Source organism: Pristis pectinata, chromosome 9 (genome assembly GCF_009764475.1).
Source record: "Pristis pectinata isolate sPriPec2 chromosome 9, sPriPec2.1.pri, whole genome shotgun sequence".
Classification (NCBI taxonomy): Eukaryota; Metazoa; Chordata; class Chondrichthyes; order Rhinopristiformes; family Pristidae; genus Pristis; species Pristis pectinata.
The window spans coordinates 66,096,372-66,118,817 of NC_067413.1; the positions used below are offsets into that span (position 1 = coordinate 66,096,372).

The window sequence follows — 22,446 nt, forward strand, 5'->3', positions numbered from 1 at the left end:
AATGACTCTTGAACAAAGCACTATGGGCACAGAATTTATTCTGCTTGGAAGTCTTCATTGCTATGAAAGGCTTGTAAACGCATCTGCTGATTATTAAGAATACCAAATGGTACCTACTTGTCAATAAGCCTCATACTGTGGTCAGTTTGATTTCACCAGCCTCAGTCAAGCTTTGAGCCAAACCTGGACAAAAGTGCTGAATTTGATACGTGACCCCACAGTGATTTTCCTTGATGAGAATGTATCATTTGCCCCTGTAGTATTTGGAAATTCGAGTGAGTTGAGGGTGATGGTGTAAAATTTTCCCCTTAGCCAGCACAAAAAAGGCGCAGGTCAGATGGCGGTTACAGCAAATGATCAACCATCTGACTCCCCAAAACCTTCCTATCATTTGCAAGGCACAAGTTAGGAATATTGCATCTAATTCTGATCATGACACTCTAGAAAGGGTGTGGAAATTCCAGAGAGAATGTCAAAATAATTTACCAGAAAGGTGCCTGGAATGACAGATTTCAATTGCAAGCTTAGACTGGAGAAACTGGAATTGTTCTCTTTGAAGCAAAAAAATCAGGAGGAGATTTGACGGAGATGTACAAAGTCAAGACGAGTTTAGATATGAATGGATATTTCAAAGAATTTGGAAGGTAGATGGAAAGTGATGAGCAAAAGATAAGGTGGGAATGGTAGGTGGCATGCATTGGGAGGAAGGGGTTGATGTGTGATGTACAACTTTGTTGTGCAGAGAACAGTTATGATCTGGAGCATATTGGGTGTAAGAGTAGTAGAAACAAAATTAAATAGGGCTTGAAAAGGTAATCAGAGGGGGGCAAAGGAAAATAATTTACAGCTCATTAAGAATGAGGTGAGAGAAGGGACTGACAGATTTGTCTATGGAGAGCTGGCATTGACTCTGGGTCACATGGCTTCCTCTGTGACATGGAAACATCACTGTTTCTTTGTCAAAATAATAAAAACTGCAGATGCTGGAAATCAAACTCAACACAGAAAATGCTGGGAATACTCAGCCTGTCAGGCCGCATTTGTAGGAAGAGAAACAGAGTTAACTTTTCGGGTCGGAGACCCTGATTTGAGAGTAATTAGATCATTTTGTGCTTTTGTTTTACCTTTCCTTAGTGAATTTCAGAATGTTTACCAGTACTGTGGAAGAACCTTTACTTGGAAAGCAGTGATTCAAGAAAATGGATTGCTACCACTTTCTCATGGGCACTTACGGATGCACATTAACTGTTCAGCTTGCCAGCAACTCCCTCGTCTTGTGAATGAGTAGAAGTAATCAGTCTGTTGCAAATGGATTTACCTTTATACACATACATTATCCAGAAAGTGTGCAGGTATTTTCTGTATTTTTAATGTATGTGCAAGGTGTCACCAACACTTACTTCAAGGTATTAAACTTTATTTGAACTGCAAAAGAAAGTGTGTGTGTGTATATATATATATATATATATATATATATATCACACACACCTGTTGCTGCTTCTGTTTCTCTTGTGAAATTTATTCATCAGTTAGCAGAATTCTTTAATTGAACTTAACCTTGAACCACTATTGCTTAAAATATACCTCATAAGGTATTGTATGTTTGCATTGATTTTCAGAAACTGGACATCACTGGCAAGGCCAGCAATAATTATCCATTCCTAATTCTCCTTTGGTGGTGAGTTGCTGCCTTGAACTGCTGCACTCCTGGTGATCTTCAGTAGGTAGTATTAGGATTTGTATCCATGGATGATGAAGGGCCAGCTAAAAATTTCCAAGTTTGTGTGGTGTGCTACTTGGAGAAGAACCTGAAGGTGATGGTATTCTTATGATGCTGCTGTCCTTGTTCTTCTTGGTGATAGATCTTGTGGGTTTGGGAGGTGCAGTCAGAGTAGCCTAGATGAGTAACTGGAATTCATTTTGAAGATGGTACACACTGAACCAACTGTGTACTGGTGGTGGAGGCAATGGATGTTTAGGGTGGTGGATTGGTGCCAGTTAAGTGGGCTGCCCATTTCTGGATAGCATTGTGCTTCTTGAGAGTTGTTGGAACTATGCAAGTGGAGTGTCTTTCACTACTCCTGACTTGTGCCTTATAGGTTGTGGGAAGGCCTTGGGGTATAAGAAGCTAAGTTTTTTTGCTGCAGGGTACCCAGTTTCTGACCTTTTTCCAGCCACAGCATATATGTGGCTGGTTCAACTGACCTTCTATCCAAAGGTAGCTCAGGATATTGATGATGGGGAACACTGTAATGGTAATGCCCTTAAGTAATAAGGGCAGGTGGTTGGTCTCTCTTGTTGGAGATGATCATTGCTACCTATTACGATTTTGTACTGCTAGATACAATCTCAACATAATTCACCACTCTTTGGAAACATTTTTGTCACTTTTTAAATCCGTTGTCAAAATTCAATAATTTGAATTGATTTTCTTTCATCTCTACAATCAAGACCTGAATGTTTTTGTTTTGATGTTAAATTTAATGTTTTTGCTTCAGGACCACACCCAGTTGCAAGCTGCTGTTTTTACAAATGTCAAATATAAAACCTAGATTGTGCATTAGTATAGGTACAACTTAAAAACAAGGAAGGCATTTGAGAATAAATTTAATACAAAATGATCCAGATCATTTGATTTATATTTTGTTCCAACATCACAGTAGTTTACATCAGAAATAAAATAAATAGCAAAAAAATTAAAGAAATGTCAGACCATGAATTAGTTTCATACTAATCTGTTTTGTGCTCAGCTGTAGAAGTGTCAAATGGAATGGAAGGCATTTCTTTTTTTAAATCCCGGGTAATTTATTAACTGTAATGATATTTAAAACTCAAGTGCTTGTTAAACATTTTACTGAAGTTGCAGCAATTATTCAAAATGCTCAATAAGTATATTTGAAAGTGGTTTTATAGCAAACAAATCACAGTGAGAAAAGATTTGAAAATGTTTGGAAGTTATTCTTGTACTGTTTAATTATTCTTATGTTTTATTTGGAGATGGAATTTTACATTTCTTTAACAATATTTTCCTGGTTCTATGAAATGACAAACTGTGGTAATGAACAACTGTAAGCAACAGTAGAGATGAATGAAACTTTATGTAGTTCTTAAAAAAAAATCTAAACTGATATTTTCAGTGAATAATTTCACTTGCTTTGTGAAGCGCATCCGATATTCTACCAGCCTGGACTTGTGTAATTATTTTATCTCCCTCTCAATTGTTTTCTTTAATTTTATTACAGGGACATGGTTCCACTGGTATATATGGTTCTAATAGATATTGTACTGTGGAGTATGGTTCTTCTAGGGCATGCTTTATTGCTTTTTTTTTTACCATAGAGGTATGCCACTGTTGGGATATAGCATATTAAAGTATGGTTATATTGGATTATGGTTCTTCAGAGGTATGGTACTGCTGCAGATGATTGTTCTATTAATGGAGTATGATGCTACTGAGGTTTGGTGCAGTTGGAACATGGTTCCAATAGAGCATTGTTCTGCTTGAGCATGACACTGAGGCATGGTCCAGGTGGAGTTTGTAAGAAAGAATTCTCCATTCTTCCTCTTAGACAAATTTTGCCTGATGTGTAATTTGTATATTAGCTGATATCTGAAGCTCTATACTGAGTTATCAGTATTTTCCCTTTTTTTTCTTAAAAAAAGACTAAGTTTGAAAGAACAGGGATTGGAATTTTAATATTTGGCTGTTTCGCCAGTCACAGTACAGAGTTGTGTCTTTAAGGTTGACATAATTGGTGCGCATGCATACTGGTCATGTGCTTTTCAATACAGAGTTGATGTCTGTGCTGCTCTGGATTTACCAGACAATTTGACTGCCAAACTCTATTGGGATTAAATAATTGTGAAAGATTTTTAAAGGGAAAATTAAGTTGCATGTATCTTGAAAGATTCTTCTTAATTTTGTATAGCATTTGCATCTGTTTATTGAAAATAGTTTTACCTTGTTGTGCTGTTAAATGTCTTAAACTCTGTTTCAACAGCACCCGGAAGTGCCATCTTCTCTTGGATGTCTTCAACTCGACAGAGCATGAACTGACCATTAGTGCAAAGAATAATGAGGATTTGACTTTGCATGCTGGAGAGTGTCAAAGGTAGGTGACTGAGATCTAGACCAGCTCAGTGAAATAATTTTAATCCTTCTTCCCTCAATGCTCCAATACATCAAACAACAAATGTAAGATTTTCTTAACTTCTTTGTAATTAATGTTGTCCATTAAATCTGGAGTCTTTACCACATATTCCCATCCCGCAGCCCAGCAGGTCAAACTTCTAAGGTTGGCCAACATTCCCTGAACCCCTCACCTTAATCACAGCCCTAATCCTGATGTAACCTTTCTCCCTAATTTCTGTCTCCACACATGCACTGTTCAAGCTTTAGTTAACTTCTTCCTGCATCCAACACCTTATACCCATTAAACTTCTGAGTGGTTGTGAAAAAGTGAACCAAGGAGTCATGGAGGAAACTGACAAAGTACCATATAAACTCGGGACCTAAGTTATTGGAGGAACTGTGTTTGCATGGATTGAGAAATTAGTCACATAGAAAACAGAGTTTTGGAATAAATTGGTCCTTTTCAAACTGGAGGGTTGTAAGTATGGAGTATCCCAAAGATTAGATCTTGGGCTTTGATTGTTTACTACTTACATGAATGACCTGCAGGAGGGAACGGATTGTAAGGTTTCCAAGTTTGATGATGATACAAAAATAGGTGGAAGGGGTTGTTGTGACGAGGGCATTGTGATTCTGCAATGGATATGGATTGGTTGAGTGATTGGGTGAAAACCTGGCAAATGGAGCTTAACGTGGGGAAGTGTGAGGGCATGCACTTTGGTAAGAGGAATTAAAATAAGGATTATTATTTAAGTGGACAGAGACTGCAAATGAGTGAAGTTCAGAGAGATCAAGGCGTTCTAGTGCATGAATCACAAAAAATTAGCAGGAAGGTTACTTGATTCAAACATGTAAGATCCTAAGGGGTAGATGTTGAAATGTTTTCACTAGTGGGAGAGACACAAACAATGGAACATGGTTGCAAAATAAGAGGCTGGTCATTTTAAACTGACCTGTATAAAAAAAAAAGTTCTCTGAGGGCAGTGAATCTCTGGAATTCTCTGCCACCGAGGGTGGTGAAGGCCAGATCATAAGAAATATTTAAGTTGGAGATAAATATTTGAAAGATCAAGCAATTGAGGTTTATGGAGTTAAGACCAGCGTAGATCTGCTTTAATCATATTGAACATGGAGGCAGGCTTGAGGTGCCTGGTGGCCTACTCCATCTCTTATTTTCTTGTTAACAGTTCCTTTGGAATGCTCAAAGGAATGGAAAGATATCCCTTGTGGGATCGTGTTGAAGGTGGAGGAAATAAAATAGCATGGAATAATTTTTGTGCAACTTAAAAGATGTTTGATTTCTAGCTTTTCCCAATTCTGATGAAAATTTGTTGGCTTGAAATGTTAGCTGTTTTTCTCTAAGGACTCATATTTAGGGTTATTTCTGGCATTTTTTGTTTTTATTTCAGATTCTAGCATCTATGGTTTTGTGGTTTTTGTTTCTCGATGTCTTCAATCCCTATGACAGACTTCTCTTCCTGGCATATGTCTGAAACTTAACCAGATTGTTCACAATCTTAATGTCATATTTGATTCTAATCTGTGCTTCAAAGGACATCATTGTTACTACCACTAAAACTGCTTATTTAGCCATCTGTAATGTTGCTGATCTTTGCTTTGCTTCTGCCTCAGTTCACTGCTGCTGAAGTCCTCATCTCTGCCTTTGAAACCTCTAAACTTGACTATTTGAATTGATTCATGGATGAGCTATTTCCCACCTCTTTCCCCTCTGATTCCTCCAATTCTAGTCTCTTGATCATTCCTGAATTTAATTCCTGCTTTGACAACTTAATTATCAATGGCTCTCTGACTGTCTTCCCTCTTTCCTCCTTCAAAAAGCCTCTTTAAAATCTACCTCTAACTCAGCAGTCTGCCCTAATATTTCCTTATAATTTTGGTGCCACAATTTATTTGATAACGTTTCTGTGATTGTTTTCATTATTGAAAGTACTGCAGAAAAACATTATTTTTGTAATGAGAAGTTCAATGTACACAGCATGTTGTCTTGCAATTACCATACCATAAACTGAATAATTGTGGTACTGTAGATAACTAAAACTTAATTCATTTTAGATCAAATAGGCTTTCAATAAATGAACGGCTCTGTAATTACTGTGTATGGAAAATAACTCCTAAAGAAAGAAACCATTAACAAAATAATCAGTCAGTCTATTAATAATTTTGAAATTACTGACAACAGTATAATTAAATGAGCAATTTTGTAATTCTTTTTGCTTGAAAGAGACTTCAGCCAAAAAGTTGAATAGACCAGCAAATATCCTTCTTCACAGTCCTCTTTTAACAGTAAAGTGCAACATGTTTAACTTGCTGTGAATTATGTGCTGAACTTGAATTGGCATACTCTTCCTTTTATCATTAAAATACATCAGGTAAAACACTTGTGGATTTTACAATATATAAATATTCTTTGTAGACAATCCAGATATTTCAATATTTTGCATTCTATTAGAAGTCCACTTAGGTATTGTCAAACTGGCTATTTGTTAAGGCAATATTTTAGTTTCTATAGGAGTACAATTTCAATTTTTACTGGAAAGTAGATTAGCAATTAATTTGTTATGTGGGTTATCTTGCACCCTGTAGAATTATCTTGCAAATTATGGGAACATACCAACTCATAATGGATTTAAAGCTAAAGCAACTGAGTGAAAATTTACTCATCAGATATGTAAACTGCAATGTAAATGTTATGTCATCTGTAAGTTGTGCATTGAACTGAATGCAGCAATTCAAATTAAACTCATTGCAGCACTAGAAACACTATCTTTAAGGAAAGACCTTGTTTCTATTAACAGGTAATGGAGAAGATTGTCGAACATTTTCTCATGTGTTTCTAAAGATGAATGTAAATTCAAGGTTCTGTCATACACACATTATAAAATATAGGAAAATATTTAAAAGGTTCTTAATTGTTGCTAATTGTGACTATGTAGCCAAGCCACGAAGATAACTTGTATTCATTGGAAATTAGCAATGAAATATGTGTTTCCCTTCCTTTATTTTTGTTCGGCCAATGAGAGGCTTTTGAGAACGTGTAGCAAACTCCAACCATGACAATACTGCAATATAATGGTCTACCTACACCTCTTAAATATAAAGTATATTTTGGCTGCAGCAGGTGCTGACAATGGTTCTGGAAATGACTCTGATCTGAGAAACATTGAAGAAGAGCACAATACAATTGAAGAGCAACATGTTCAGTGACTGCACTGGTGTCTCTTGTGTGGGATTTGAAAATTAGGAAAGTGATCTTGCATTTCCAGATAGCCATGAAGCCCTCTGGATATAAAATGGGAACGCAGTAGGTAGGGCCAAGTAGCAGTTGAGTTAAAGACTAGTTCGTGTGCTGCAATGACGCAGATGAAGGGTCACAAGAAATTCATTGAGTTATTTGAGTGGTCAAGGTCAGTGAATACAAGTTAAGATGTCATATCCTGCTAGCTCACCAGACTGAAATCAAATCACCACACTTCATTATTTGCTAAAGTCGATCTCTAACCATCAGCACTCGTGCCTAATCACAATCTCACACTTAACGGGCCGCATCCCTCCAATACTGTGAGCTGTTTTTTTTTTACAGCTGCTTTCACTTGCAGCAAGTGCTGTGACTGCCGTGGTGAACTGCTGAGTAAGTTCAGCAGCTTTCTTTGCAAGTGAATCCCATGTGGTGCAGGCCTCATCAGCACAGACTGAAGACTATATGACAAGAGTGCTGGTAGTGTTTCTTAGCACTGAATTTTGCATTGATCATGAGGAAATTCTGAGAAGCTGCTTTCTTAAAAAAAATATGTATATTAATGAGAGAGTCACTAATTAGAATCCCAGTTGTTGAGTTTTTCAGCGCAGAAACAGGGCCTTCAGCTCAACTCGTCCATGCAGACCAAGACATCTACCTGAGCTGGTCCCATTTGCCTGCATTTGGCCATGGCTCGACAGGCTGGGACATTTTTCCCTGGAGCATAGGAGGCTGAAAATACATAAAATCATGTGGGGAGTAGATAAGGTGGATGGTCATAGTCTTTTTCCCAGGGTAAGGGAGTCTAAAACTAGAGAGTATAGATTTAAGGTGAGAGGGGACACATTTAAAAGGCTCCTGAGGGGCAAATTTTTCCACACAGAAGGTGGGGGGTATATGGAACAAGCTCCCAGAGTACATTTACAATGTTTAAAAGATATCTGGGCATGTACATAGATAGAAACTTGGCTGTTTCTATCTATGTACCTCCCCAAATATCTTTTATACTATGTATACTCCTTGTACTTTTATATACTCCTATCAAGTCAATCCTCAACCTCCTTTGCTCCAGGGAAAACCTGCTAAGCCTATCCAACCTCTCTCCATAACTAAAGTCCTCCAATCAGGCAACAACCTGGTGAATTTCCTCTGCACTCTCTCCAGTGTAATCATATCCTTCCTATAATGTGACTAGAACTGTACACAATACTCCAAGAATGGTCTAACCAGAGTTTTGTAAAGTTGCAGCATGACGTCCCAACTTTTGTATTCTATGGTCTGCCCAATGAAGGCAAGCATGCCATATACCACCTTCACCAACCTATCGACCTGTATTGCCACTTTTGGGGAACTATGGACTTGCACCTCAAGGTCTCTCTGTTCATGAACATTCCTTAGTGCCCTATTATTAACTATATATGTCCTACCCCTATTTGACATCCCAAAATGCATCACCTCGCACTTTTCAGGATTAAATTCCATCAGATCTATATTCTATAGCCTTATTCGACCTTCCTCACTATCCACACCACCAACAATTTTCATGTCATCTGCTTACCATTCGTACCCCCTACAATTACATCCAAGTATTAATAAATATCACAAACAAAAGGGTCCCAGCAATTATTCCTGCAGTACATACTGGTCACAGACTTCCAGTCAGAAAAGCATCTTTCCACCACTGTATTCTGTCTGTTCTCACCAAGCCAATTTTGGATCCAATTGGCCAGTTCATGTCATAGTGCATGTACCTTAACCTTCTGGACCACCCTACCGTGCGGAACCTTGTCAAGTGTCTTACTAAAGTCAACATAGACAATGTCTACTGCCCTGCCTTTATTAATCTTCTCAGTTATCTTATCAAAAAACTCAATCACATTGGTGAAGCAGGATTTCTCCCACATAAAGCCATTCTGACTATCCCTGATCAGTCCCTGACTTTCCAAATGCTCAGAAGTACTAAACTTAAGGATCTTCCACAAAAATTTCCCTATTACTGACATAAGGCTCAATGGCCTACATACCAGACTTTTTCCTTTGACTTTCCCCAAATAAAGGAACAAAATTAACTATCCTCCAGTCTTCTGGCAAGTCATCTGTGGTTAACAAAGATGCAAAAATCTACATCAGGGCCCTAGCTATCTCCCTCTCTTGCTTCCCATAACAACATCGGAAAGATCTTATTTAGCTTTGGGATTTATCAATCCATATGCATCCATGACATCTGACACTCCTTTTTAATACTGACCTGCTCCAGATTATCTATGTACTCCTCTTTGAACTCACTATCTTCCATGTTTTTCTCGTTGGTGACCCCTTGCTGATTTCAGATGAAAGATGGTCATCTTGGACATCGCCTGGCTCCATATATTTGGTCCCTTTGGTCGCTGGCAACCCACTTCCTTCAAATATATTTATGGAATGTCTTTGGATTCTCCTTAATCTTACTTGCCAAGGATATTTCATGGCCCCCTTTTGCCCTCCTAATTTCTTAAATTCTGTTTTTATGCACTCTGCATTCCTCGAGACTCTCTTGATCCCAGTTGCCTGTACCTTCCAAAATGTTTCATTTTTTTCCCCTAATCTTGCAATTTTTGCCTTTCACCTTACCGGAGCATGCTGGCCCTGAATTCTTACCAACTCATTTAAAAAAAAGACTCCCATTTGTCAGCTATTGTTTTACCCAAAAACCTCTTACTTTTTTCCAGGTTTTCACATGCTATTGAAATCAGCCTTTCCCTGATTCATGACCTTAATTTAACAACCAATCTTATCCCTTCCTATAACTATGCAGGCAAAAATATCAAAATGCTGTAAAAACTCAGCGGGTCAGGCAGCATCTATGGAGGCAAAGGGATGGTCAATGTTTCAGGTTGACACCCTGTATCAGGGCCATAACTACCTTGAAGCTTAAAGAATTCTGGTCACTTTCCCAAAGTGTTCCCCCACTGACACTTCCACCACCCACCCAGTTTTGCTTCCTAAGATAACGTCCAGTACTGTCTCATCTCTAATAGGGCTCTGTAGATCTTGTCTCAAAAAAATTTTCTTGGAAGGACTTAACACATACCAGCCCCCAGCCCCTTGCATTGAGGCAATCCCAGTCAATATTGGGAAGTTAAAATCTGCCACTACTATAATCCTATTGTCTTGCACCGTTAAGTGATTTGCTTACGTATCTGTTCTTCTAATTCCTGCTGAATATTGGGATGCCTACAGTCTAACCCTAGCAAACCGATGGCCCTTTTCTTTATCTTTAGTTGTACCCATGTGGCCTCGTCGGATAGTCCCTCCAGAACAGTCCCTTTGTGAACCCAGGAAGGAAAGGCTTAACCTATGAGGAGTGTTTGTTGTCTCTGGGGCTGTACTCATTGGAGTTCAGAAGGATGAAGGGAGATCTCATTGAAACTTACTGGATACTGAAAGGCCTGGGTAGAGTGGATGTGGAGAGGGTGTTTCCATTAGTGGGAGAGTCCAGGATCCAAGGGCATAGCCTCAGAATAAAGGAACATGCCTTTAAAACTGAGATATGAAGGAATTTCTTTAGCCAGAGGGTGGTGAAGCTGTGGAATTTGTTGCCACAGAGGGCTGTGGAGGCCAAGTCATTGGATGTACTTAAGGCAGAGTTTGACAGGTTCTTGATTGGTGAGAGGGTTAAGGGTTATGAGGAGAAGACAGGAGAATGGGGTTGAAAATAAATATCAGCCATGATTGAATGGTGGACCAGACTAGATGGGATGAGTGCCTTAATTCTACTCCTACATCTTATGGTCTTATATTCTCTGTAAATACTACTATTATTTCCCATTAACTCAATGATAATACACATTGGCTGCAAGTTGCTTGTAATCAGGTCATTGATGATTTTAAGAGGGGTCTGAGTGAGATGGGCAAACCCCATTCCTCTGTGGTCTAATTGAGGCAGTGTATTCCTCCCAAGTTCCTTGCCCTTGGTTTCAATGGGGAGAGGCCACATTCATCCTCCCCATCATTGGTGGGGTCACTGTGAGATGATCCTCTCCCTTTTCCAAGGGTCACACTGAGCTCAACTCCCTCGTCTATTAGAATGTAGAACAGTACAGCACAGGGACAGGCCCTTTGGCCCACAGTGTCTGTGCCAAGTTGAATTAACCCTTTCTGCCTGCATAATACCCATATCCTTCCATTCCCTGCATATTGATGCATTTCACTGTATTTCGATGTACATGTGCCAAATAAAGAAATCTTATCTTATTCACGTGTCTAGCTTGCAGCCTCTTGTATGCCACTATCATATCTGCTTCCACTACCACCCCTGAGAGTGCATTCCTGGCGTCTACGGCTCTCTCCCTGTAAAGAAAAAACAACAATCGTGCCCTGCTTGTCCCCTTTAAACTTTCTCCCTCTGACCTTAAAGCTATGCCCTCTAATATTTGACATTTCTACCCTGGAAAAAAGATTCTGGCTGTCTACCCAATGTCTGCCTCTCATAATTTTATTAACTTCTTTCAGGTCTCCCCTCAGCCTCTGATGCTCCAGAGAAAATAATCCAAGTTTGTCCAACCTCTCCTTGTAGCTAATACCCTCTAATCCAGGCAACATCCTGGTAAACCTCTTCTGCACTCTCTCCAAAGCTTCCACATCCTTCCTGTAATGGAGTGACCAGAACTGCATGCAGTACTGCAAGTGCAGCCTGATCAAAATTTTAATCAGCCGCATCAGGACTTCCTGACTCGTATGTTCTGTGTCCCTAGCGATGAAGGCAAGCATGCCATATGCTGCCTTTACTACTCTATCTGCATGCGTTGCCACTTTCAGGGATGTAGGGCCTTGGACCCCAAGATCCCTCTGTACATCAGTTCTGTTGAGGGTCCTGCTATTAACTATATACTTTCCCCTTGCATTTGACTTCCCAAAGTGTAACACCTCACACTTGCCCGGATTAAACTCCTACTGCCATTTCTCTGCCCATAATGATAACTGATCTATATCCTGCTGTATCCTTTGACAACCACCTTCACTCTCCACAACTCCACTAATTTTTGTGTTGTCTGCAAACTTACTAACCAACCCATCTACATTTTCATCCAAGTAATTTGTATCTATCACAAACAACAGAGGTCCCATCACTGATCCCTGTGGAAAACCACTGGTCAGAGATCTTCAACACAATAATGCCCTTCCACCACTGGCCTCTGTCTTGTATGGGCAAGCAAATTCTGAATCCAAGCTACAAGTAACTGTGGATCCCATGCATTTTTGTCTTCCTGATCAACCTACCATGAGGGACCTTGTCAAACACCTTATTAAAGTCCATGTAGACAATATCCACTGCTCTACCCTCATCAATCACCTTGGTCACATTGTCCAAAAAAAAACTCAATCAAGTTTGTAAGACTTGACCTGACCCTCTCAAAGCCATAGTGACTGATCCTAATTAGCCCATGTTCTTCCACCTGTGAATAAATTATATCTCTCAGAATCCTCCAATAGCTTCCCTATTACTGATGTGAGGCTCATCAGCCTATAATTTCCTGGATTATCCCTATTTCCCTTCTGAACAAAGGAACAACGTTGGCTACTCTCCAGTCCTCCAGGGACCTTGCCTGTGGCTAGAGAGGATACAAAGGTCTTTGTTAAAGCTCCAGCAATCTCCTCTCTTAATAACTGGGATAGATCTCATAAGGCCCTGGGAATTTATCCACCTTGATGCTCTTGAAGAGACCCAACACCATCTCCTGGGATCTTGCTGAAGCACAGGTCTTCTGCCATTCCTGCAGTCCAGGTGCACACTGCATAGATTGCAGTGGAGGCTGTCCACCAAGTCAAAGGCCAGGAAAATTTGCTTGCTGCTGAACTTGATGAGCACAGTGTCACAGCAGGGCCCTGCTGGATCAACATGAGGCTGAATGGACAATAAGCACCCATTTGCCAATTGCTGAATGTACAATAACAATAGAAGGAATATGTTGGTTAGAACAGGACAATTCTACCTCTTCTGTCTGGGGAACAAAGAGGCTTTTGATGTGAGTGAGTTATCAGGGATTCCTTATTTATAAATAAAAATAATTATAGTGAATTGAATATGAAGCATATCTTAATCCAGTGTCTAGTTTTGTGTTATTTTAAATAGTAAAAGCTGCTTGAATTTACATTAACCTTGTAATGCTTGGAAGTAGTTAATTGTGTTTACAATTTGTAATTGTGGCAGTATTTGGAAAAATAATTGGTCAATATTGTCCCAAATTGTGATGACTGATTGCTGGTTCCCTGTGAAAGGCAGATGTGCTGGACCAGATTCAAGATATCTGGCTGTTTGTTCCTCTGCTTGACTCATCATTGAGCTCAATGGAGTTCAGTGACACAGGAAAGAGAGGGTCTGGATGTCAGTTTTACACCAGGCAAGGCTGGTGGTCCCATTCATTTGAAGAGTGTCATTGGTCTTGTTGAAAAATGGTCTGAGTGCTTTGCTATCTTTATTAGTACAGTGTATTATCAGTTTATGAGGCAAAAGGTTGTACAATAGTAGTCATACCACATGGAAGCAGGCCATCCAGCCTACCCTGTCCTCGCCAACCCATGGGAACTTATCCGTATCAATCCCATCTTCCAGCACCTGGCTTATAGCCTTCTGTTCCAAGTGGTCATCTAGACACTTCTTAGATGTTGTCAGCAACTCTGTTTCAACCACTTGGAGGCAATGTATTCCAGGTACTTGCCACTCTCTGGGTGAAGAAGGTCCCCTCACATCTCCTCCAAATCTCTTGCCTGTTATCCTAAATCTCTGTCCTCTAGCTTGATCTACTTCTGACATGAGGAATAGTTTCCTGCAGTCGACCCTCATAATTTTATATACCTCAGTTATGCCTCTTCTTAATCTCCTATGTTCCAGGGAAAATGCACCTGGCCTCTCCAGTCTCTCCTCATAACTGAAATGCTCCATTTCAGACAACCTCCTCATGAACCTCCTCTCCGCCCTGTGCAGCGCTATCATATTAAGTCTGAGATGAGGAGAGATTTCTTCTCTGAGAGTGATGGCTATGTGGAATGAGTTTGCACATTGGATTGTGTATACAAAGTCATTGAACCTTTCTAAGGAACAGATGAATACATTTCAAATTGCAAAAGATGCAAGGGGTATTGGGTGAGAAAGATAGATGATGAGCCATGATTATTTTGAATGGAAGAACAGGCTTAAATGGCTGAGAAGCCAACAGCTCCCATTTTCTCTTTCTATGGTTATTTTAAATATTAATTATTTTTATTAGTGTTTTTTATTTTAAATCTTTTTTGATGGCCTATTTCAGAACAATCTGCCCATGACTGTCTTTAAAGAAAAAGATTAGATGCTTAATCAAAACTGAAAATGAGGCTACTGTATTTAAATAGCAACTAGATTTGATTCTACTTTGATTTTAATGTAAATATAAATTCAGCTGGCTTCAATAATTATTTGGAAAATCAATTAATTGCGTTATTAACATATTGCCCATCCATTAGAAGTTATTTCTCTCTGAACAGCCTTTTGATTGGGAAATGAATGTAGGTGACTATCAGGAGTTTTTCAGGAGAACAGTATTAAACTGAATTAGTGTAATTTTCACTCAACAACCCTTTAAATTACTCAGCATGCATTTAATTTACTGAACCTTGCATGGAGGTTGTGGCTTAAAATGGTTGTCTTGAATAAGGAAGCAATTGGAATCAAATTAAAATCTCATTTACAATTTCTATCTAAAGTGAATATAATTTATCTAAATTTATATTCAATTCAAAATAATTTGGAATTAGTTTTACAAAGAAGTAAGCACTAAAATAGCCTCTTTAGAATATAAAATTATGAGCAGTAACTACCTCAGATGTTAAATTAAAATAATTGCTGAAATTATAGGAACAAAAGAACATAAATAATAGAAGGTATAGTAAGCAGTGGCTCTGTGACCTGTCCTGCCATTGAATAAGGTTGCAACTAATCCTGTACCTTGCCCACTCTGCAGTCAGGCTTTCTTCTTGCTCCTTCGGTACATAAAAAATCTTTTGTTCTCAGCCTTGAATATATTCAGTGACTAAGTATCTCTCACTCAAAGATAAATCCTGGTTTTAGTATTCACAACTTCCTATAGTAATTTTTTTATTCAGCACTGTTCTTTTGTGTACTTATAACTTTCTTTTATACCAACTTGGAGTGTTGCATGTATCTCATTTCTAGGTTAGATCAAGTCAATGACTATTTTGTCGATCTTCACATGACAAATTTAAATTCAGGACAACTCTAAACTGACATACTTTGGGAATTTTATATTTCTTTCAAGTGGGTTGTTCAGTTTTGCTTACTTGCTGAATCCAGCAGTAAAAGATGATGTGTTAATTCTGTAACATTTGCTAACCAATTTGATGTCGCAACAAACAAACTGCTGGAGAAACACACTGGTGGAGGGGAAAAGGACAGTCGATGTTTTGGGTTAAGACTCTACATTTGGACCGAAAGACAGAGGGAAGATAGCCAATATAAAGAGGTGAGGAGAATGGGTAGAGCAAGAGCTGGCAAGTGGTAGATGGATCTGGGTGAGGAGGAGTGATAGGCAGATAGTGGAGGGAACAGTGGAAGATGGTAGGTGGAGGTGACAAAGGTTAGCAGATGGTGGAGTTTGACAGAAGAGGAAGGTGGAGAATGGAACCAAATAAGGGAGGTGGGATGGACAGGGTTGAGAGAGTGGGCAAAGAGGTGGCAGATGGAATACACCGTAGGAAGTGTGAGGTTATGCACTTCGGTGGGAAAAATAAAGGTGTAGACTATTTTCTAAATGGGGAGAGAATTCAGAAATTGGAGGTGCAAAGGGACTTGGGAGTTCTTGTTCGGGATTCCCTTGTTAACTTGCAAGCTGAGTCAGTAGTCAAGAAGGCAAATGCAATGTTAACATTCATTTAGAGAGGACTAGAACATAAGAGCAAGGATGTACTGCTGAGGTTTTATAAGGAGTTGGTCAGACTGCATTTGGAATATTGTGAATGATTTTTTGGGCCCTGTAGCCAAGGAAAGATGTGCTGGCCCTGCAGAGGTTCCAGAGGAGGTTCACAAAAATGACCCTAGGAATGAAAGGCTTAATGTATGAGGAACGTTTGATGTCTCTGGGCCTGTACTTGATGGAGTTCAGAAGAATGAGGGGAGATCTGATTGAAATCTTCAAGGTACTCAAAGGACTGGATAAAGCAGATTGCGGAGAGGATATTTCCATTTGTAGGAGAGTCTAGGGTCCGAGGGCACAGCCTCAGAATAAAAGGACATCCCTTTAAGACGGAGATGAGGAGGAATTTCTTCAGCCAGAGGGAGGTGAATGTGGAATTCGTTGCCACAGAGGGCTGTGGAGGCCAAGTCATTGAGTGTATTTAAGGCAGAGATTGATAGGTTCTTGATTGGTAATGACGTTAAGGGTTATGGGGAGAAGGCGGGAGATTGGGGTTGAAAAAATCAGCCATGATTGAATGGCGGTGCAGATTCGATGGGCCGAATGGCCTGATTCTGCTCTTATATCTTTTGGTCTTATGAGTGTGCAGATGGGAACAGTAGGGGATGGGAGTCCAGTGAAAGGAGCGTGCAGGTAATGGGCAGATGGAGTGGCTGGAGGAAGGGAAAGAAACAAGGTGATGGGGGGCTGAAGTGGGTGTAGGAAGAACTGGGTGGATTGGGATGAGAGAGAAAAGGGGCAAAAGGGAGCAGTTTACCTGAAACTGGAGAATTCAATGTTCGTGCCATCAAGTTGCAGACTACCCAAGAGGAATATGAGGTGCTAGAATAAACGAGTGACAGAAGAATGGTGAATTAAAATGGAAGACAACCAGAAGTTCCTGGTCACTCCTGTGTTTGCAAAGCAATAACCCGGTCTGTATTTGGCTGCTCCAATGTAGATGAGGCCACATTGTGAATTCTGAATGCAGTGAACTAGATTGGAAGAAGTGCAAGTGACTTGCTAATTCATCTTGAAAGACTGCATCCTGGATTATGGGAAGGGAAGAGAAGGAAGATAGCTGTTGTGTCTCCTTCATAACTTAAGAGTAGTAAACTGGGACAGCAGAGAGCCATGAAGGGAGCGATCCTTTCAAAATGATAAAAGGCAAGTGGAGGGCAACATATACAGTATCTGGTGGTGGAATATTGGAGCTGGTAAAAATGGAAATGGATTATGCATCGAATGCAGAGGTTGTACGGAGGAAAGTAAGGATCAGGGCAACTCTGTTTTTCTCTGTCCAGCAGGAGGAGGAGTGAGAGCAGAGGTGCAGGAAATAGGTAAGATGCTGTCTAGGATTCTGTCCACTATGGTAGAGGCGAAGTCATGGTTCAGGAAGGAGGAAGATATTTAAGAGGCACCAGTGTGGAATGTCACATTGTCAAAGTAATTGTGATGGAGATGGAAGAACTGGTAGAATGGAATGGAGTCCCTGCAGGAGGCAGGGTGGGAGGAAGTATGGTCAATATAGCTGTGGGAGTCTTTAGGCTTGTAATGGATGCTTGTGGATAGCTTATCCATTGAGATGGAGATATCCTCAAAAAGAAGGGAAGAGACAGAGACCAAGTGAAGGTGAGAACCAGAAGAAAATTGGCAGCAAAAGTAATGAATTTTTTGAGTTCTGTTTGTGTGCAACAAGCAGCACCAGTGCAGTCTTCGATATACTGGAATAGCTTTGTGTGTATGTTGGGGGGGTGGGGTGGGGTGCAAAAACAAAGACTGTTCTACTTATTCTACAAAAAGATAACCATAGCTTGGGCCCAGGTGAATTCCCGTACCTACCCCATTGGTCTGGAGAAAGTGAGTGGAATTGAAGAAGTTGTTTAATGTGAGGTTAAGTTCAGCCAGGTAGATGAGTGTACTGGTGGAGAGAATCTGGTTGTGCCTCTGTTCAAGGATGAAACTGATGGCCCTCAGCTTCTGTTGATGTGGGATGGAGGTGTAGAGGGATTATGGTGAAGCTGAACTGGTTAGAATAAGGGAAATGGAAACTGTCAAAATGGTGGAGGAGTGCCACAGATCTAGGTGGGAAGGACTGGACCAGGGGAGAAAGGATGGAAGGAATAAGTTTGGTTGGGCAAAAGCAAACTGAAACAATGTATCTCCCTGATATGTCCTGTTTATGCAGAAGGTAGAAACAGACGATGCGAGTCTGGAGCACTACAGGGTCGGAAGCTGTGAAGGGATGATCTTCCTCAGAAATGAGGTCCATGGGCGTGTGGGTGATAATGTCTTGATGTTTGGGTCATGGTCCAGAGGGGGCTATGTGGATGTGTCTGAGAACCGACACTTGGCTTCTGCAAGAAAGGGGTTAGTTCGCCAGACTACAACAGCGCCACCCTTGTCTGTGGCATCCTGCATTGTAACAATGAGGCAAACTTGAAGAACAACACCTCATTTTCTGTCTGGGTAGGTTGCAGCTGACAGAACTCAATATAGAATTTTCCAGCTTTAGGTAACTGACTCTTTCTTTCTGTCTCAGAACTGGCCATTTCTGTATGCATCTTTTTGGCTTAGTTTTTAGTTTTACTTTCTCTTTAGTATAGTCTGATCTCCTTTTTAGCCTCATCATTAGCAACACATTACCCAGACAAAGAGGCTGAATCTGATTTTAACTGCTCCTTAGTTGCCAGTTTAGGTAATCTGTTCCAATCCTATCCAAAATATTCCTTTTGTTCTGCTCATCCTTACCCACACCTTTTCTACTGCCTAAAACAATTTTTGTCTCTTTCCAGTTCTGTTGAAGGATCCTGGACCCTAAATATTAACCTTTTCTCTTTCTGCCTGACCTTCTGAGTGCTTACTGCATTTTCTGTTTTTATTTCAGATTTCCAGCATCGACAGTTCTTTTGCTTTTACTTTGTTATTAAATTTTCTCAATATTGATATGATTGCATTATTGTAAGAGTTTGTTTGATACTTATCTTGCAGAATGGCCATACAAGTCAACAAGTTCAAATTTGAAACTCTTCCAGCGTCCAGCACTGCAGGTGAAATGTGTGCAGAAAACCAAAAGCAGATTGAAGAGGAACGGAGCCATGCTCAGGCTATAGAGATCAACAACAAATTGAACATCAGCTGGAAGATCATATCCTTTCTCAATGTTCAAACATAAATATTAAAGTACTGAGCAGAAGCAAGAGACTGCAGGTGCTGGAATCTGGAGCAAAAAATAAATTGCTGGAAAAACTCAGGTCAAGCAGCATCTGTGGAGGCAGAAGGGATGTGTTGACGTTTCACGTTGAGATCTTTCACCAGTTTATTTTTTTGCTATTAATGTACCAACGCTTGTTGTTTCTGCAAGTAATGCAACGATACAGGGTATATTGTGTACACTTTGAACTTTCCAAAAGAATATCACTCACTCATTATTAGACATATAAACATGAGTGTATGATTAATGAGCGGGAATAGACCACCTGGCTTGATCATGCTCCACATTCAACAAGATCATGCTGATCTGACTGCAACCTCAGATCTGCACTCCTGCTTATGCATAGTAACCTTTCACTCCCTTGTTTACAAAGAATTTGTCTACCTCTGGCTTAAGGATGGAGTTGTGACTCACTTGGGAGAAGGAAAATTGTCCGGTTTCTATCTGAAATAGGTAACCCCTTATTTCTAAACAGACAGCTAACAAATGTGAATCTGAGACTTTGCACATCAAGCTATGCCACATTTAAGATTAATTGCTGTCTCATTGTTTCCTATCATTCTGCTTGTGCTCCTTTCTTGCGTTGTTTCTTGCCCTTTGTCTTCATAAAGATAAGTACTTGTGCTCCTTATCACCAGATTTGTCTTGACCAATATCCATATACAGGTCCTCCCCATCTTATGAACACCTGACTTATGTCCAGCTTGTATATCCAAACGAGCGTTTGGGAGACCAGCGGGATGGTTTTGCCTGCTGCTGTGGGTATCTCCTGCCGTGTGGGAACTTGGTTTGCGGCTGCATTTCCGACTTACCTTAGAACCAGACAGCACAATACAGGACCTTCGGCCCACCATGTTGTGCTGCCCTTCAAACCACACCTAAGACTATCTAACCCCTTCCTCTCACATATCCTTTTATCTTAAATTCCTCCATATGCTTATCTAACAATCTCTTGAACTTGTCCAATGTATCAGCCTCCACCACCACCCCAGGCAGCGCATTCCATGCACCAACCACTCTCTGGGTGAAAAACCTCCCTCTGACATCTCCCTTGAACTTCCCACCTATTACCTTAAAGCCATGTCCTCTTGTTTTGAGCATTGGTGCCCTGGGAAAGAGGTGCTGGCTGTCCACTCTATTCCTCTCAATATCTTGTATACGTCTGTCATCTCTCCCCTCACCTTCCTTCTCTCCAATGAGAACAGCCCTAGCTCCTTTAGTCTCTCCTCATAATCCATACTCTCTAATCCAGGCAGCATCCTGGTAAATCTCCTCTGCACCCTTTCCAACGCCTCCACATCCTTCCTATAATGCGGTGACCAGAACTGGACACAGTACTCTAAGTGTGGTCTAACCAGAGTTTTGTAAAGCTGCATCAGCACTTCGCGGCTCTTAAACTCGATCCCCCAATTTATGAAAGCTAACATCCCATAAACTGTCTTAACTACCCTATCTACCTGTGAGGCAACTTTCAGTGATCTGTGGATATGAACCCCCAGATCCCTCTGCTCCTCCACACTGCCCAGAATCCTGCCATTTACCTTGTACTCCGCCTTGGAGTTTGTCCTTCCAAAGTGTACAATCTCACACTTCCCCGGATTGAACTCCATCTGCCACTTGTCAGCCCAGCTCTGCATCCTATCAATATCCCTCTGCAAGCTTCGACAGCCCTCCACGCTATCCACAACACCACCAATCTTTGTGTCATCTGCAAACTTGCTAACCCACCCTTCCACCCCCTCATCTAAGTCATTAATAAATATCACAAAAAGTAGAGGTCCCAGAACCGATCCCTGTGGGACACCACTAGTCACAGCCCTCCAATCCGAATGCATTCCCTCCACCACAATCCTCTGCTTTCTAGAGGCAAACCAATTCTGAATCCACATGGCCAAGCCTCCCTGGATCCCTTGGCCTCTGACCTTCTGAAGAAGCCTACCATGCGGAACCTTGTCAAACGCCTTACTAAAATCCATGTAGACCACATCCACTGCACTACCCTCATCAATCTTCCTGGTCACCTCCTTAAAGAACCCTATCAGGCTTGTGAGGCAAGATCTTCCCTTCACGAAGCCATGCTAGCTATCCCTAATTGGTCCATGAATCTCTAAATGCTCATAGATCCTATCTCTTAGAATCCTTTCTAACAGCTTACCCACCGCAGATGTAAGGCTCACTGGCCTGTAATTCCCTGGACTATATTACCTTTCTTGAATAAGGGGACAACATTCGCCACCCTCCAATCCTCCGGTACCATCCCCGTGGACAACGAGGACTCAAAGATCCTAACCAACGGTTCAGCAATCTCCTCCCTCGCCTCACAAAGCAGCCTGGGGAATATTCTGTCAGGCCCTGGGGACTTTCTAACAACCCCAACACATCCTCTCTCTTAATATCTGCATACTCTGGAACATTACCCTCACCAACACTGTCCTCAGCATCATCAAGACCCCTCTCCTTGGTGAATACTGAAGAGAAGTATTCAGTGAGAACCTCACCCACTTCCACAGCTTCCAGGCAGATCCTCCCACCTTTGTCTTTAATTGGACTTACCTTTACCCTAGCCATTCTTCTGCTCTTCACGTACGAGAAAAAAGCCTTGGGATTCTCCTTAACCCTACTTGCCAAAGACTTTTCATGTCCCCTTCTCGCTTTCCTCAGCCCTTAAGTTCCTTCCTCGCTGCTCTATATTCCTCATGAGCCCTGACCGATCCTTGCTGCTTACACCTTATGTATGCTGCCGCCTTCTTCCTAACTAGTTGTTCCACCTCTTTCGTCACCCACGGTTCCTTCACCCTACCATTCCTCCTCTGCCTCACCGGGACAAATTTATCCCTAACATCCTGCAAAAGATCCCTGAACATCGACCACATCTCCATAGTACATTTCCCTTCAAAAATGTCATCCCAATTTACACTCT

The 22,446-nt window shown here is 40.8% G+C and overlaps 1 protein-coding gene across 5 annotated transcripts in view; it reads left to right on the forward strand.

The window, feature by feature from the left end:
- trappc9 (trafficking protein particle complex subunit 9) overlaps positions 1–22,446 on the forward strand; it is a 460,625-nt gene that overhangs the window by 198,854 nt on the left and 239,325 nt on the right. For all 5 annotated transcript variants that reach the window (XM_052023166.1, XM_052023170.1, XM_052023167.1 and 2 more), the window contains 2 exons: positions 4,002–4,112; positions 19,304–19,459. In XM_052023166.1, coding sequence (XP_051879126.1) covers positions 4,002–4,112; positions 19,304–19,459 — 267 coding nt within the window. The remainder of the gene's footprint in view (positions 1–4,001; positions 4,113–19,303; positions 19,460–22,446) is intronic.